We start from the raw sequence: 19,368 nt of genomic DNA, 5'->3' as shown, positions 1-19,368 counted from the left end.
TATTTTGTTATTTCTTCCTCTTCACTTAAGAATTTAATAGGTCGCCTTCTGCCTTAGCAATTTCGTCTGACCTGCCCCTCTTTGGGACTCGTGTGTGAGTAGGACTCCGATCAACTGCAGGACTTTAATCCGTGGTGGATTCTTAGATCCATGGCAGATTCTCATGTGACATCATGTTTGCAATGATGTCTTATCCGTGATTGGACAATCAGATCAATTGTTATATTATGTCATATTTGAGATGACATCACGACTCCTTGCATATGATGACATCATGTAAATTTCAAATCTACTGCCGCTAGACACAGCTATCAGTCGAAAAAGATGGAACCGGAGACCATAGAAAATGAAGGCGGATTCATGCAGGCAGAGGAAGAAACAAGTATCAAAATATCCTAAGGCTGATGATTTTTTTTTAAATCCAAGAAGTTCCTTGTGTGAAGGCTCTAAATCCAAAGCATTGAAGCGTGGAAATATCGAGACATTTTGTCAACTCTGGCAAAGTAGAGAATGGTGCGGAAGGTCTTAGAAACATTTGTCTATGATAAAACTTGGGGGATGTTTTTAAGAAAAGTACTGATAAGCAATCCCTGCATCGACGATGCTGTTCCAAAGGAGAAATGATGAAAAATAATCTAGAGAAATCACAAAAGTGTTCCTCTTTATTTGAATCTATGCAGTGTTTAGCACTCCTAGGAAATTGCCAATTATTAATATTATATGATTAAATCTGCTGTAGATGTGGGAATACGCCATAGATCCGAGTCCTACCATAGATCCGAGTCGTGTGTGTGTGTGTGTGTGTGTGTGTGTGTGTGTGTGTGTGTGTGTGTGTGTGTGTGTGTGTGTGTGTGTGTGTGTGGTGTGTGGTGTGTGTGTTGTGTGTGTGTTGTGTGTGTGTGTGTGTGTGTGTGTTATTAAGTTCTTGCTATATGAATATACTTGTTTGAGCCAACCAACATGAGGGCATCCTTCTCAGTTTGCTCCTCTCCATCGGACCCCACTCCTGGACTATTCCATTATAAACCTGTGGGGAATTTGCCTTTGTTGGCGTGGAGTGATTATTGCATGGAGTTGTTTTCGGGGACAACCATTTATCCATATTGGAAGTGCTGTTTCAGCCAATAATGCATGTATATGCATTTAAACCAGGGCTCCTTTGTCTTTGACCGTGCTTTAATTGAGTTGTTAGTCAACACCATCTGGCAGTGCTGGAACTTCTTGGTCCAGTATGACGTGTGTATTTGCCGCAGGACATGCATTCCATAACCTGAATACAAAGAGTGAGGTGAACATACTTCACAGGGAAAATATTTCATGTGCGTCAAAAAGTAGCTACTCAAACAGTTAAGCATAACGTTCTTGCATATCTTTTAAATATGGTTATCAAAACAATGTTTAAACATTTCACTGTTGACCGTCAGATAAGTAGGGTATATTCTTTTATATAGCACACATTTTGTCTGGGCATATACTCTTGTTGCACGCCTCACAGCACAACAGCGTGGTACTATTTTATCACATATTTTGCTAAGCATTTTGTAAAGTGACAAATACTCATGTCCACTGACTGTTTCGTAAGTTTCATCAAGTTGATCACAATTACTCCATAATTGTGGATTGTAATAAATGTAATGCTAAGACCCTTTTATGAATTCGCAAACTTTTAATGTTTGAACCAGGTAGTGTATTTGTGTTTCCACGTAGATGACCTGCAGGATGAGTATACGGACCTGGTGGAGGAAGCAGCAGTGTTACAGACAGTGTGTACAGCTGAAACACTCACCAGGATGCACGACCGCCCAGCCTTACCAGGCCAGGTTACTTCCGCCATTCTGGTCAGTCTTCAGATTGTGCAAGACATGGAGATGGCTGACCTTCTGCTGACACTCCCTCATAAGGTAGCTGGGTCAGAGGGGGGCTAACTAGCATCTCATATCTCAAGTAAGAAATCATCCAAACAGTCATGAAACAATTTGGCAGAAGCATCCAGCAGCAACTGCTGTGTTCTAATTTTATGTGTCCATTACAATGCAACAATGAAACTAAATTAAACTGAACAAACTAAAACTTGTCAAAATGCATGTTTAGTCTGTTTTTTTGTTGTCTTATCATTACTCCAAAATAAATTTCACATTAGGCAAATAGTTGTGTTCAATTTGTTAGCTTTTAATGCTTTAGCTCACCAGAACCAAGTGTTTTACATCAGTTTGTGTAAATGAGGGATTATTTCTGATCTTGACACAACACATTGCCATTTTCTTCTGGACTTCGCTCCCATACCAGTGAACCCAAAACATGCCTGTTCCTGCTCCAGGACGCCCGCCTGCCCTTGGTTGCGAACTAGAGTTATCTGTCCCTGTTCTCTTCACTTCTTTCTCGTCGCGCATGGTGACAGACATTTGCTGTGAAATATTTTATCTCCATACACTATTGAACGTCACCCTGTGTCATTTACAATTGGTTTACATGCTCTTTGGGATGTTTGTACATGCATATTGTATATGATACAGCTTGGCATAAATGTCCTTGGCCATCTGTTAGAATAGAATGAGCATCAACAATGATGTGTGTGCAGCCCCTGTTTACGCGATGGTGTGCTTCATGTGTCAGAAGGGCAAATCGAGAAGTGATCCCCATGTTGATTGTCTCGACTGTCACAAATCTGTTTGTGACTTAGACTCTAGATATGCTGTGTGTAAAACTTTATCCCCAAGGCAGGTTGAGATTTATCTTAGAAAATCTCAAGAACCAAACCGAGAGATGGACAGGCGTGAAACAGCAGTCGCGACTACCTCCACAAACACCATGTATTCGATGGTGACTGTTGCTGGGACACCTAGGATCGTGGATAACGTGGATCTCCAGCTGAACAGTTTCCAAGTGGTACCATACATATTTTTGTGTTAGCCATTAATTCAGTACTAGCATCTTCGCTGTCCATAATAATCAACACAGTGATGGAGATAACAGCTATGCTGAAGAGCTTCAGGCTGAAGATGAGGAAACTGTCCAGGCCTCCGGCTTGGGATCTAGGGGCTGGTACTATAACATCTGGTCTCACCACCCTATGAACTGATGGAGCAGGCAGAATTAGTCCTTAGGTCAAAAGGCTGGCTTTGGACGTCACTCAGATAGTTTAACAGATGTGCAGACGTCAAGGTTCACATGGGTCTCATGTGGGATTTCGTGGGGAAAGACAATCAGAGGTTCCTTTATTATTTATGGTCCTGGGGAATGAGGACATTGTGGATCTGTCAGTATATCCAGTAAGAGTACTTTGGTGCTATTTGGAAGTTACAATGACTTCCAGGAAGCAGAGGAAAAGCTTATTCCTGCCTCTGGCTGCCAGAAGTAGAGCTGAGGTTTTGAAGAATACCATGGCGCTTTGACTTTCAAACAACAATTCTGTGGGTGTATCAATATGCAGGTCTGAACCCACTTCAAGTGCACCATCCGCATGAAATCAGGGTCCTGACATCCACGATGCAAACAAACTATTAAGTGAATGATGTCATCAAGGGGCATTTTTGGGTAACAGATGCTACCTTCATCAACTTCTGACCCAGGGACCTCCCCGTCTAGGTCGTAGATGGGCTCATCAGTTTGGACCACTTGTAGTACAGCAGTTAGTTGTCCCACATTCACATTGTTCATATTGATGCTGTATATATAAGAAATATTATTTATGAAGAAACGTTTTCTGAATTTTTTTTACAGAGATGGCGAATCCTGCTGTGTGTCATTGTGTCATGTAATGTCACATCAATATTTGGAGTGATGACAGGGATTTGTTGTACTGACTACAACTTGGTGTCCCGATCCTCAGGGAAGTCGTTATAAGCCACTGCTCAGTACATTGCCAGAAATTTCCTTTGTGTCACATGTGGCTCAATATTGGACTCAGGTTGTTATACTCTACATCCTTTAGTTCAGATCCTCTGGGTATCACATTCAGGTACTTGACCATGCAGCATAACCTTGCATGTTAGAGTAAGGATGTGACGTGATTAGAGAAGAGGGCAACCCACTGATCAAAGCTTAACCTAGACACAAGCTGCAGACCCCACCGCCATCTGTTGAATACGCACTGCAATGTGTTATGGCAGGATAAGAAATAATCTACATGAATTTGGATATTCATAATATTATTATTTATCTGAACAAGTCTGCCTGTTCCCTGTTAGACAATGAGCATGTGAGTTGATGTATTTAAGTGATCTTGTGAAGGATGTTGTTTGCAGTGTGAGGAGGAGGAGCTGGTGAGGCTGTGGCATGGGGAGGCTGATGCAAGGCAACAGAAGACGACCTGCAATGTGTACAATGTGCTCACAGCCTATGAGGGAGATGCAGATGACAAACATGTGCTTGAAGTAAGACCAGCTTTTCATGTTTTTGAGAAAAAAATGAAAAATAATATTTTGTTGTCAATATATAACTATGAATGTTTTTCTAAAAGAACACGAGCTCCAGGGAAGTGAAACATTGATATGATATCACAAGCAACACTATGAGGGTCAGATTTGTTTATGCAAGTAAAATATCACAATATATTTTTACAAACACTGAAATTCTTTGCAGACACTGCAAGTCCTCCAGAGCTGAAACTTTATGAACTTGTGAAGGACAATAATTTGACTTGGATTTGTTCATGGCATGGTTATGGGCGGCCATTCGGTAAAGAAATTAGTTATTAGTAACATTTAGTTCTTTATTTGTATTATCTGACCATTATTGCATACTTTTGTATTTTTTGACTGAATGGCCGCCCATACATGGTACTGAAAAAGTTAACTATTTTCCTCAAATTATAATGAAATTCTTCAGGCATATTCTTCTCAAAAACCAAAAGGCTCCAAGAGCTAACAGATATCATCACAATTGAGTGCTGGTTTCATCATGTCAACTAAGTTATGAATTAAACCTTTTGTCCTATAATTGAAAATAAAATTTAACAAAATGAATGAGCAAAGCTTCTTTTTGGCACCACCGCTGCACATCATCAGTGCTTTTGATCATCAATATTATAACCATAAGAGTTCAAAGAACATGACTTTGAGACCATAATGTCCTCGTACACCAAACAGACCACATTACACAACTAATTAACAGCCATGCTCTCCCTGTTTGATTGGCTAAGCATTTCTCTCCATGTAACAATTTCAACACACTTGAGTGAGTGAGTGATTGAGTGAGTGTCACAGTCAACAGTATCCCACCTCGGACTGGGATGGGTAACTCGAGTACTTGGGTCAAATGGGTCTCTAATGTTTGCATTTCTTTCTATTTATATATCTAAATTGATTTTGCCGGGGCTCTGGTAAAACAATTCCGATTCGGACGTTTTGTACCTAGCTCTTGAGACCGACAGCAAGTACCTGGGTAGGGTCAGGTAGTAGAGGGTAAATTTTGGACTCATCCTAGTCCTAAATCCTATTGAGCCTCGACCAGACAAACCAATGGTTGATGTAATGAACACTGTCCCACACTGACTAGGTACTATACACATTCAACCAAGTCACTGAGCCTTAATCTACTTCCCACTTTCATCAAACATGGATTGCTGGGATCCTATTATAACACAGAGTCTCCATAAGGCAAGGCACTTTGAATGTCTTGTCACTATCTTCTGATGACACAATTAATATTTTCGTGATATTTAGCAGCCACTTTAAATTGGGCTGATTTAAGGCTTTGTCAACATTTTGCCTCTGTCCTGCCAGTGATTTTCTGTCTACCTGTGCTATTTATTGACCATATACTGACATGGACCTCCTTGCAAATTTCCCTGGGGAACTCTCTTGGCATATATTTCATGAAAAGGACAAAGGTCAGGGTCATGACAAAGAAAAGCTCACAAATGGTTTATGGTTACTTTCTAAAAAATAGTGTTACCGGTAGTACTTTGTCATTAGTCAAAGGAAGCAAGGCTGCATAGTCGTCAGCATGTTAGTTTGTGTACAACATCACATCATTGTTATTGTCAGTTTCTGGTTACCTTTCCAGGTTTGAAAGTAGATGTTTGCATGTATCTGAACAAAGCCAATCCCACAATGGTGATTCTCTGAGGTCAAGGTGACCTTTTGTGGATATATTAACAGGGTTTTCAGTCTATACTGGTTACTGTATCACCTTTACAAGTACAATCCTGAGTCTTGGTATTTACTGCATCTTGATTAATGTCACATCAATATTGGTTCACAAGTGTTCCAACACAACAAATATCTGTTTGAAAAAATATGCGACAAATGTCACTGGACTGCTATGACAGATTTGAAGATAACCACTCCATTCATGTATTGTTCCATCTATTCCCTTGGTCCCGGTGTAAAGTCTGAAAGTAAACCCCCCCTTCAAAGTATACCCGGGTAGATTCTGGGGCCTTCCAGAATCTACCCCCCTTTCCCAGAATCAACCCCCGGGGGTATACTCTGGGAGTCCCCAAATCTACCCCGGGGTAGATTCTGGGAGCTCCCAGAATCTACCCGGGTATACTCTGAAGGGGGGTAGATTTTGGCACCTTACACCGGCCCTGGGGGTTCCTTTCTAATCCCAGTTGCCCTTTAAGAAGACAATTATTAGGCATTTCAGAAACTTGTACTTTGTGTGTTGTTCAAAAAGCCTTTCAAAGAAACCACGAATTCAGTATGTCTGCCATGATTAGCTGAAATACTGTTCAAAGCAACTTGAAACCAAATTTATATTGAATCTTGCTGTTTTTCAGTATTCAAGCTAAACGGATAGAAACTTAATCTCTTAGCATTTTAATAAGGTGCAGATGCAACAGGTTCAGTTGTTACTTGTCCCATCACGGGGTCTCCCAGAACACTGATTGGACCAGATTGCTGCCATTCCTGCCCACTTCTTGTAGTTGATTCATTCTTGGTTAGTTGCATTTGCACAACTTTTCAAGTTAGCCACATCTTCCAACATCCGTCAGGGACTTCACAAGTCACATTTGATGCTGTTAAAGATTCTTCTCATTTACCATATTGTCAGTTGCAAACAAATCATGTCAGTGACAAAAGGGACAGTTAAGTGCCACATTGCACTGTATATAGTTGCATTCCTTTCCCTTGCCAGAATCCACAAATGATGGGTTCTAATCTCAGACCTACCATGATTAGGATGTTTGGTTTGTCTGCACCACATGCCTGCACAGGGTTTAATCAACAGCAGTGTTGAGCCCAACTCATTCCAGGACAAAGAAAATGCTGTTTGTTTGGTTGTCAAATAGTGTTGTAGCAGCATAATCCCGCAACTCTCAGAGTGAGGGTACAGACAATGCTCTCTTCTTCATTATAATACATGATAACATTCCCAAAGATGTTATTGAAGGATCTGAAAGTTTGTGGTCTGGATCCAAGTGAGGGTTTCTGATATTTTATGGCTGGTACACTGGTGCCCATAGGCATGTTCATAAACAATTGGAAGAAAATAAGTCTAAGTACCTGACTGTGTACTCCCTAGGGCTGGGACGAGTCCAAATGTACTACCCGGGTACCCACCCCTACCTGGGTATCCGTAGTAGGTGTCAAGAGATAGGTATAAAATGTCCGATTGGGAAATGTTTGACCGTACTCCTGTCAAAACATTTTTAGATACATGTACATGTATAAACTGATTTGGTCATGCATACACTAAAGTTGACTGAAGTTATACCATTATGCAAACATAAAAAGTCAGAAGGAATATGTGAGAGTCAGAGAGAAAACATTTGTCACTTATAATTATGTTATAATTTTTGACATTAATATAATCATTTGACTATCCACGGGTCCTACTCATTCAGTACCCCCCCTGTGACATGAGTACCCAAGGTACCCGGCCCAGCCCTAGTATTCCCTATGAATTAATGACTGTTAAATGAGGTACATCTTATCATCCCAGAATGCTTTGTTTCCAGATGCTTGATGCCAAGTACTCAGTGTTGAGAGAACAACTTCTATCATTTGCAATATCCATAAATGAGGGAACAACTCCCAAGGCTCACCACACACACCTGCAGGTGCTCAAGGCAAAAGAACAAGCACTATGGAAGAAAGGTTCATTGTTTACACTGTGAATGTCATTTGGGAGTGTCAGACCAGATAAGCAAATCAGTTTCCAAGAGTGTCAAATGATAAGCAACCACCATGTTGCATCCCGTGCTTGACTTAACCCTTCTAGCCTCGATGCCCTCAACTTGCGAACTAATTTGAAGAGCATCGTGAAGTGAAGTACAACAGTTTATTAAAATAGTGTTCTGTCATCATTAATTGAAATTTTAAGTAATAGTTTGAAAATTCCTGTATACAAATGTTTCATTTTAATTTTCTAAAACCTATCTGAAGTTTCAAATTTGAAATATATCTGCAAAATGTACCTTTTTTAACATCCTAAAAAATTGTCATATCTTCGAAAATATCAGTCCATTTGTCTTAAAACTTTTAAAATCATGTACTGAATATCTTTTATCTATTCTAGTAAAATTTTGTTTATTGTGTATTGGACTTTTGGACAAACCAGAGACCGTATAATAGAGGGACGGCCCTCCCCAACAGTTTATCATAAACCATCAGCGCTACGGTCTGGCATGTTACTGATACACCCCGACACCCTGCTGTTAACCTCCCTGTACTGCTGCAGATGCGCAATAGATGCGCAGATATTCACGACTGACCATTCTGGTAACCACGTAAACAATATTACATAATATCCGGGGTAAGAGTTAATTCCCTTATCCGAGATTTCTCCGACTACGACCAGCGACAATCCAATAAAAGGACGTCTCTTAGCGGATTACAAAGATTTTTTTTATGATATCTCTCACTAGCACATGTCAGTTGGCTGCAAATTATTTGCTGAACATGTGTGTCTTCCGGGACATTTATTTCAATTTACATTCGCCACAGCCATGGACGACTTCATTCACTTGGACGATTTCGTCTTGGACCTAGATATGCCACTTGAAGAATTCCCACTTTTCGACCAGGGGTTGGTTTCTGATGACTCTTAGTCTAAATAGAATGACAGTCATGTTACCGCCACCAAGCCGTTGGTAATACCTCCCAAAACTTTTCACTCAAAGAAAAAGATAGGAAATGAAAATATGACGTCTGTCCACAAGCGTTAGTTTTCGAGGGCGTGTGAAGAAAAAGCCGTTCCGATATCAAAAGTATATATCACATTTTATGCTGCAATTGTTATAAATAAACAAATATACCAAATCTACGAACGCCACAGAAAACTACAATCCGGTAAATTGCACAGGAACTCAGGAAGTGTAAATAAAACTCATCCAGAAGCAGGGAAGACACTTGTAACATATCACCATATTCCCGATGTTCACAAAGTATATCTCCAGATATAACTTCATATCTTATAATAAGTCCAGACTAGATTTACTTGCAAAAATGCATGATCACCGACTGGTGTAAATGATTTACTATTAGCCAGAAAAATAATGACGCCATATTAATGTTTTTATTTCATGTAAATTCGCTACTATTTTATAATGCTAATAGTTCCAATGAATTAAAAATACACATTAAACTACGAGCGTTGTTAAATGAATTTTCGATGTGTCCGACAATGAGCTTCGAAAGAATCAAATGTTATTGGTTAATGCCAGTTTGGGGCTAGCAGTCATAATGGGGTTTGCCAGAGCGAGATAAGTTTTTTCAAAGGGAGGCTACTGTTAAATTCCAAAGCAAAGAGGGCGATTGTAATTTTACAATCGTTATTTAATATTACCCGATTAGATTGAAATTTCAGCATACAAATAATTAGGTATTTCAGGTATAACAATATAGCTTCAACGAGCATGGTACCAGATATGTACTAGTATATCGTAAACTGTAGTAACGTTTGTAGTTTTCAAAATTGTTTCGTCATAGTTTTCTATTTATATCTGATCAATGAAAAACAAACTTTAAACTCTAACCTGGAATGAGACATGCAACTATTACTATTAAAACAAAACAAAACATCACAAACTCTGACATATGTAAATGTATTTTTCATAGAAAAGGACAATAGACCATCTATATATTTTACTGAATGACACCTTCGACCTTGTTGTCTGGAACTTCTCTCCCGACGACTGCTGATATAATCCTTCTTCTTTCTTGGCATTTACAAAGCAAATGATAATTTTATAATACAAATATTTCATGTAACGGATTTTTATTTTTTGTATGATGTTTTCATTGTTGTGTAAATACACAAAGTAAGTAGTACCTTCATCGTAATTGAGTAAATGTAGTCATGATTAATACAGACAGAAGATAACAAATATGTAGTATTGTAGTACATGTATGTAGTATATGAGCGATATGTGATAAAAGCCTAACTGAAACAAAATTAAACTTAAGAAGAAATGGCGAAAGCAATGGTAAAAAAATATGCGTCTTACAGAAAAAATTCTAATATCATACAATATAAGTCACTTTGTAGAATGTTTCAAAAGATATATGCAGATGATAATCACAGACAAAATGCATGTTATGTCGTCTGCTATATGGTAATTTAACTTAAAATATGTGACATAAAATATGGCCTTGTGCCAAAAATCATACAAAAAAACCTACCGATCGTACCTAAATAACTTTGGTACCAAGCCAAAGGGGAAATCGTGATGAATGTAAACTATTAAATTCAAGACCGATAATAGGAACACATTTGGCTGAAAGCATGCGAAAATTAAGAGTTGTGGTGTAATTATGTCAGGAAAATTCAGATTTAGTCCCATTTCTGGAGTCAAAACTGAAATTTCGCATCCGCCCTAAATTTGTTAATGGCACTAAGCCAATTTTTAACATATCTCCTTTTTATACACTTTGGTAACCAAGGACTTTTATTGCGAATTAGAGGCCGTTATTAAAAATCAAAATCTGCACTTTTGCCGATTTTACATGTGCGCCATTTTGTTCTCTCGGACAAAGACAAAGCGTGATCACAGTCATCAAATACAGTGACAACGACATGCTTTAGGGCACCAACAAATCTCAGTTGTAATGTTAACAATGTTAAGAAATACATGAGTGTAATTTTGTATTGTGAAATATATCTTTTGCATGGGATAAAAAGGCGACAACGATGACTGCAGTGAACGCGTTTCTGCTCGCTTCCGGACAGGCTGCGCAGTACAAGCCGTAGCACTGATGGTTTCGCGCATAGGCTAGAGGGCCGTCCCTCTATTATATGGTCTCTGGACAAACGAACATCAAACATCGGCAAAACAAGTGTTCATTTTTAAAACACTTCGTTTTGCATGAAAATCTTATTCTGTTTACAACTGTGATCTATAACACCAAAGTTATTAAAACATAAAGTTTTCACTTATCCTGCATTACTCCTTAATGCATATTACTGCTTGTTCTTGACAGAGAAAAGACCTGTGTGAAGGTCTTTGCTTGAAGAAGTTGTTCCAACTAGCTGAGAGGCCAACCCTATCAGGCAGCTCCCACATGACTAAAGGACACATTACTCTTGTCACTAGCTGTAGCATAAACTTATTCAAACCCTCACGTGTTTGCTCTTAGAGTTAATGTTTATTGTCTTTGTGTTGTGCCTACGGTTTGTATCTTGTCTATTCTATGTTTGATAAGCATGTGCATAACTTTATTAGACACTTACTGACGTTTTCTCAAAAGAAAAAAATGCATAATGCCAGGTGTTTTGTTGTTTCAAGAAGCCATCTTGAACATTTTATGTGGCCAGCAAGTTAATGAACTGGCTTGTGTTCTATATTCTTTTTGCATGGTGCCCCACCATTGGCATATCCTTGCAAGTATTTTGTCTTCGTTGTATGTTGTCTTACATTTGTCGTAATAATTGTTTTATAAACCCACGCAGTGAGATAAACGAATTATAGCATACATAATCAGGCGGGGATGCATTGTGATTTTACACTGCTTCATTGCAGATATCATGCCCTCCTGCTCAAAGTGCCGACGTAATATGTCGGCGTGGGATCCCCACCCCCTGTGCCTTAATTGTACATCTCAATGCCTCCAGAGTCACCGATGTAGAGACTGTCTACTGCTTTCACACACAGCTTTCACCCACAGCTTTCAGTCAGTATCTCCGTGTGTCTAAGAAACATAGAACACAACAGGCCAGATAACACCGGCACAGGATATCTGACCACTCCTAGTATTCACCTACCAGATCGGCCATCTCAGATGACTACCCCCTGACCTCAACTGTTATCGTGATGTTGGACCCCATGGTCTCAGTCTCTACCAGAGCACCCTCACCACCACTACAGCGTCTATCTTTACGGCGGCGGCCACAATCATGACGTCTGACTTGGTGATCACCAACCAAAGGGCGCCTATACAATCCATCGGACAGACGCTCGGTCTCCCACAGGCGCCCCCGCCTACGGCACAGACGCCCATGATAAACGCCTCTCTCCTTACAGACCATGCAGACGTCGACGCCTGTTGCCCCAGTGCCTATACAGATGCCTCTCCTAGCATCACCCATGGCGCATCTGCAGACGCCTCTCCTAGCACATTTAAAGACGGCGCTTGTCTATCTACAGCGCCTAAACAGGCGCCTGCGCCTCTGCCACCACCTCGTCGGTCAACTATACAGACGCTCTATGTCCCCTCTACCTCTCGTTACTCCAAGTATGTCTTCACGTCGGCATGAAAGTCGATCTTATCGCCAGGATCATCGATCTAGGAGCCACTCCCAGGTTCGCAGACGCTCCAGTGGCTATCGGTTTGAATCTTCGGAGGGCGCCTTCATCCCTTGTTATGACGACACCCCCACGGACAGCAAGTCCCACCTTGGTCTAGCTCAGGTTGCAGACTGGTTGGCAGACAGACTGGAGGTAATCACTCCCTCTCCCAGCCTAGAGGTCGATAGCAAGACAGCCATCCATGAGGACCCTTCCTCGATCCTTTCTGACCCACTGATCAGAGACATAATCTCAGCTCTGGATGAGGACTACAGTAAGCTTTCACTGACTCCGTCCTTCAGGGCCCCACGCTATAGAAGAGACGACTACCCAGTCCACTCTCTTTAAGTCGCGGAACGTGCTCATACCCTAGATAAGGACCTGCACTGCATGACTGGGTCTAACCGCTCCACCTCAATCCGAGTTTCTGACAGTAAACTCGCCTATGTGCTCCAGAGCCATACTTCAGGGCTTGTCAGAGGATAACCCCCATAGGATAGACCACCTAACAACAGTCGTATCCTACCTCCAGCAACAAGTAGAGCATATGCGCTCTCATATGCGTGCCGCTCTGATTGAGCTCACAGCCACTTTAACGGACAGATATCCAAGACGCAGTCCCGGGTCTCAGCCTTCGCCTGAGACGAGACAGCTCTCAAGGCCCTGGCCAGCGTGTCACAGCCAGCCTTTGCTAAGGCGTCCCAGTCTGGCTCATACCAGCCACGACGCAACACCCACCAGACTCGGGGCGGGGCTCCACCTCAACCTCTCGGGGCAGAGGCATAGGAAAAGGAAAGTCCTCGGCCGCATACCAGTCCCCCTGCGGCCACCCCAAAGGAGGTAACGCCGACCACTTTAAGTGAATCGCCAGATAGGCACGACTGGGATCTCCCATCCCCAGCCATCCAAGTTGTCGACACTCCAGTAGGTGGGAGACTGGGTCGATTCTGGCAGAATTGGGAGATCCTGGGGGACCACCCATATGTCACCAACATCATCTGACACGGGTACAAGCTGGCGCTTATAGACGACCCGCCGCTCATGTCGTGCCCCATAGCGGACACCTACCCCCTACCCAACAGCAGCTACTGAGCCAGAACATCACAGCGCTACAAGACAAGAAAGCTATAGAAGTCATACACACCCCAGCCATAACACCAAGCTTCTATTCAGCTGTCTTCCTGGTCCCCAAGACGGACTCTGACAAACACAGGATGATCCACAACCTCACCACTTTCAACAATGGATGACCACGCTCAGGCTACTGCGATCCCGGATATCAAAGACGCATACCTATACATCCCGACGACCGGAAATTCCTCCGCTTCATCTTCATGGGAGTCCATTATCAATGGGCGGTCCTCCCATTTGGAATTTCTTCGGCCCCCGTGGCTATTCACACGGCTTACCAAGCCGATAGCCTCCTTACATAAGCGAGGACTTGACCTACAGAGGAAGGCTCCAACTGCACCCAGTTCAGATGTTCCTGCCTCCCTACATCAGGTTCCAGGATCCTCAGTATCCATCGTCCTCCCGGATCATCTCAAGCAGCATCTCCCGTGGTGAACGGTGGAATCGAATGTGTGAGGCGGCGTCTCCTTGACAGGGCTAACGACGTCTCTGCGCCTTATCATATGGTGAATACGGAACCAGGGAACGACTTACTCGACCTCGCTCATTCAACAGATGTTCTGATTGTTTCACCTGGTGGATCATCTGGGGATTCAGTTCCAGGTTCAACACATTCTGGGCGAATGCTCTATCTCGGCCAGACACAGTCCCTCTCACAGAGTGGAAGCTTCACCCAGACACTTTTGCTCTTGCTTGTCGAGACCACTGTCTCCCCAACATAGACCTATTCGCCACCAGCCAGAACTACCAGATCCTGGCTACATATTGGGTCAGACCTGGATCCCCTGGCTAGGGCAGTCGTTGCTTTCAGCGTCCCCAGGGAAGGATTAAGAGCGTACGCTTTTCCGCCAACTGTACTCCTTCCCAAAGTCGTCAGATCAACACAGAAACTCGATCTGACTTTGGTTGCGCCCTGGTGGCCAGCAAGGGCTTGTTTCATCGACCTCAGAGAGCTATCTGACGCCAACCTACTGCCACTCCCAGATTGGCCAAACCTGCTGATCCACCCTCACAGCACACAGTTGCGCCCTGGTGGCCAGCAAGGGCTTGTTTCGTCGACCTCAGAGAGCTATCTGACGCCAACCTACTGCCACTCCCAGATTGGCCAAACCTGCTGATCCACCCTCACAGCACACAGCCACACCCAGGACCAGAGCAGCTAGGGCCATCATAATGTCGCATTGCCCGACTACCAGGAGCCTCTATGCCGACAAGTGGCAATCCTTCGAGAGCTTTTGCAGGGGCAAACAACTAGACCCCACGTCTGCATCGCCTCAATTCCTGGCCGAGTTCATGCTCTATATTCGCTACAAGCGTAAGCTCAAGGGTAGTACCATCACGACCTACCTTGTGGCGCTGAACTCAGTCCTGGCAGTTCCGGAAGATCGGCACATGACGAAAATCCCGGAACTCCAGGCTCTGCTCCGCTCATTCAGGCTGGAAGACCAAAAGGCGAAATTCCATCCACCAGCTTGGGACTTGAATGTCATTCTCACCTCGCTGAGAGACGCACCTTTCAAGCCGCTTGAAACGACCATTCTACAATCTGACGAAAAAGACTGTCCTCCTACTGGTGCTCGCTACAGCAGCCAGTGTCAATTAGCTACACGCCTTGGATGTCGCGCGCATGAGCATTGAGTTCTTGGAGCCATGCATCTGGGTCTGTGCTGGGACTTCATTGCAAAGAATCAGCTCCCAGGACAGCCTGATAGATCGTTCCTCATCCTCATCCCTCCTATCATCGATAGTGGGCGCGGAAGACGAACAAGAGCTCCGTCTATGTCCGATTAGAGTGCTCTGTTGCTACATCTGACAATCCAAGGAACGCCGTAGACAAAGACAATGCCTCTTCATACCATTATCTGCGACCTCGCGGGCAGAAGTCAGCCACAACATGATCGCCCTTTGGCTACGAGCCATCATTCTCCAGACCTACAAGGCCGTGGGATTGGACCCTCCGCGCTTCAAAAACCCGCAAGAGATCCAGGTGGTCACCTCAACCATGGCGCTACACAGCAACTGCTCTCTATGTGCCATCATGAAGGGGTGTTTCTGGTGATCTAACACAGTCTTCGCCAGTCACTACCTGTGAGACGTTGCATTGGAGTATGTGCAAGGCACGCACAGCTTTGGTCCGTTAGTAGTGGCCCAGCAGGTCACCACTACTACATGTCACTGATCTTGCCTCCAGTCCAGAGCTGACCTTTTGACCTCCCCTGGCGTATGCCCTGGACTAGAAGGTTCTTGCCCCACTAGCATACGGGTCAGTACTCCAGTCAAAGACCTTACCTGAGGGTTATCGTTGATAGCTGTGTAGTACTAGGACACAACGCATACCTAACTCTTCCCTTCCATGTAATGGTCATAGATGCCGACCATTGAAGTTTCCCATACATGGAGTGGTCACCTGAAGCTGACCACACAGCCGAGGTTTTTCTAGGGAACAGAGAAAGTCCACATCTGAAGGTATACCCTCCACCGGTTCTGTCGGATAAAGATGCATTAAGGAGTAATGCAGGATAAGTAAAAAATCTCGTAAAATCCTAGATATTTTTTATATTTGTATACTTATCCTGCATTACTGCATCTAAAGGGACTAACCCATCTCAGAGCTACCTCCCCATGATGCCTTCCAATGTTTCGGACTTCAGAGTATTGTGGGAGCTGCCTGATAGGGTTGGCCTCTCAGCTAGTTGGAACAACTTCTTCAAGCAAAGACCTTCACACAGCTCTTTTCTCTGTTAAGAACAAGCAGTAATATACATTCGGGAGTAATGCAGGATAAGTATACAAATATCAAAAATATCTAGGATTTTACTAGTTTTTGAACTTATCCCACCCCACACATCCTATGTGGGAACATGCTTGAATCATGTTTCCAGCTTCTGAAATAAAGATAGCCACCCAAGCCCCCCTGAATATCCATGGTAATGTCCAAAAGCTAGGTCAATTACCTGCCTCTCATGCACGGCGTGCCTGCTTGAACTGACCACATTTTACACCTCTACCAAATCATTCTCTTTCCGATCGCCACCGTGTGGGGACATGTTTGTAATATCAGAGAATATTGTTTGTCCTTTGCCAAGTTGTCAAGTATCCTACTGCCTATAAATATGGGGGAAAAGGACAATGTCCTGCTAGTAAACAAGAAGATGCTCCTTTTCCACGTCAGATCCTCACTGCTTATGTTGCGACCATCTGGGACAGTGCACCCTGGGTTCCAGATGTGCGGAATGTCATTCCCTAACTAATTTGGCGTTTAAAGTTTACCTGCCACGTTGTTGTTGTCGAATTGCCGATCACCATTTCAAAGCGGGGGGATTCCAAGGCTAAAACCATCTCCTGCCCTAAAGACAATTCTGACTAGCCTGTAATTTCTGTCACTGACGAGACCCTCTAAGACAGCTTCCTTACAGACGATTTATCGACTCACAACCTGTCTACCACTCCACAAGAAAATATGCAGGTCGATATGGCTCGGTCTGTTTGACCAACCCTGGTCCCGCTCTCGTTATACCAGTGACCGATTGCTCCAGTCCATTTAAAATCCTGCTCTTAGATTCGGCTTGCTCTACTCCCCCAGCTGCTAGAGGTATTACTACCTTGTGGGTCGCTTTAGATCGTCACACTTCGGTGTGACATTCACCCTCCAAGATGACAGATTGGCACTCCCATTCCCACGATCGGCAATCTCGTTCCAAGGATCGGCATTCTTGCTCCCAGGATAGTAGATCTAGCTTCTAGAATCGGCACTCTCGATCGGATCACCATTCTCGCTCCACAGCTGATATTGAATGCCCGCACCATGATCGTCATCATTCCCACTCCCGTTCGTCTTCAATTGACCACCCGTGGGACAGTTCTCTCTACGACAGAGATCGGCCATGCGTCGTGGAGTATCACCATAGCGGTTTTCCTCATGGTGGTTGATGCCTAGGCGGCTCGTCACCATTGATGGGATGCCTAGACGATCTACCATGACTCTTATTACATGCATCCCGGATACCGTTACTCATGGTTTCCTGACTACCGCTCGATGGCTACGCCTACCTGCCTCACAGTTCTTAGGATCGGCGTTTGTCATCGTATAGAGAACGCGATTGTCAAAGTTATTCCTGGATCCCTTCTCATTGGGCGCACAGATTGCCGATTCATAATCCCTCGAGGTGGGCTCCTCCGGACCCTTCTCCAGTTATCCTACCCCCAAGTTGGGATCAACAACAGATTTTGGAACCATTGTTCGAATATCTTGTGAAAGCGATATCCAGTGTCATCCTTCACCATTCGGATCCTTCATCGACTCCTTCATCGACACCTTCATCGACTCCTTCATCGACTCCTTCATCGACTCCTCAACCTACCAATCCGGTTCAGGTTTTGGTAGCCTCCCGCTTGATCCCTCTTGGATCGGGTGGTTCGGCCTCTACTTTGGGCGATTCCAGTCTCTAGGCACAACCAACTGACAGTCCATACTTGCCATGCGTTCTTGACAATCCCTCGTCACTGGGAGTTTTGGACCCTCGGACCCTGAATTGGTCCTGCATTGGATCGCTGATAAATTGCAGTTACAGCGGACGATTTCAGCTGCAGATCGGTTCACAGGATTTGCAGTTCCATTGGCTAGCTCGTCCAATATCATGCTCCCACCCAGACGAGTCTTTCTGGACGTTAACTCTAATCTGGATACGGTTCTCGCGTCCTTTCGTCTCCATGTGCCCCGCTTCGTTCTTGAAGATACAAGCACTCATGGCATGGTGTACTGCAACACTCTTCCTGGGACAAAAAAGTTCAAGGCCAAACTGTATCAGCAACCCTGGTCTTCCCGCTCCTTGTTTGCTGATGCGATACAACAGGTTGCATAGGATGTGCAGAGAGACTCTAGCCTTCAGGTCACTGTGGCACTTTTACATCTCCAACAAAGACAATTTGAGGATCAAGAGAAAAAGGATAGCCAATAAACAATCGTTCCAATGGATTTGCCAACTTTATTGAGCCCCGGAAGTAGACCTTTTCGCCACCCCCTTCAACGCTCAACTATCCCGATTTGTATCTCCCATCACCGACCCTTGAGAGAACAACGCTTTGGCGATCTCGTGGGAAGGTCTCAATGCCTACGCCTCCTGACAGGGCTCCTCCCCTGAGTCCTGCATAAGGTAGCAGCCACCAATCACCTGTCTCTGATTTTGGTCGCGCACTATTGGCCAATGCCAGGTTCCCCACCTTGCTAAGGTTTGCTGACGAACGATTTCATCGTCTTCCGCTCCACGACGACCTCTTCCTTCAACCTCACTCTCAGTACCTCCATCAGTTCCTGACAACGCTCCATCTTTGCATTTGGCGCATCTGCAGAAGTCCCTCGTCGCAAAAGGCTACTCCCAGTGGGTAGTGAAGACCATCACTTCTGCCCTTCATTCTTCCACCAGGTGCCTTTTTGACCAAAAATGATATTTCCACTCCTACCTTCGCCTTGCCAAAACAGAACACCAAATATTTACATCACCTGCGTTCGACTCAGAAACCTCGGGGATCCAGGTTGGCAACCTACCTCGAGGATATTAACTCCT

General features: G+C 43.8%; 1 protein-coding gene across 2 annotated transcripts in view; it reads left to right on the top strand.

The window, feature by feature from the left end:
- The window catches only part of LOC124116969, a 223,396-nt gene that overhangs the window by 67,481 nt on the left and 136,547 nt on the right, over positions 1-19,368 (top strand). For both annotated transcript variants that reach the window (XM_046478630.2, XM_048401480.1), the window contains exons 16-18: positions 1,708-1,901; positions 4,245-4,373; positions 7,907-8,045. In XM_046478630.2, coding sequence (XP_046334586.1) covers positions 1,708-1,901; positions 4,245-4,373; positions 7,907-8,045 — 462 coding nt within the window. The remainder of the gene's footprint in view (positions 1-1,707; positions 1,902-4,244; positions 4,374-7,906; positions 8,046-19,368) is intronic.

Source organism: Haliotis rufescens, unplaced genomic scaffold (genome assembly GCF_023055435.1).
Source record: "Haliotis rufescens isolate VD_foot unplaced genomic scaffold, xgHalRufe1.0.p SCAF_22, whole genome shotgun sequence".
NCBI classification, from domain to species: Eukaryota; Metazoa; Mollusca; class Gastropoda; order Lepetellida; family Haliotidae; genus Haliotis; species Haliotis rufescens.
Note: the sequence above shows the minus strand (reverse complement) of the source record. Positions and strands in the feature narration are given on the sequence as shown.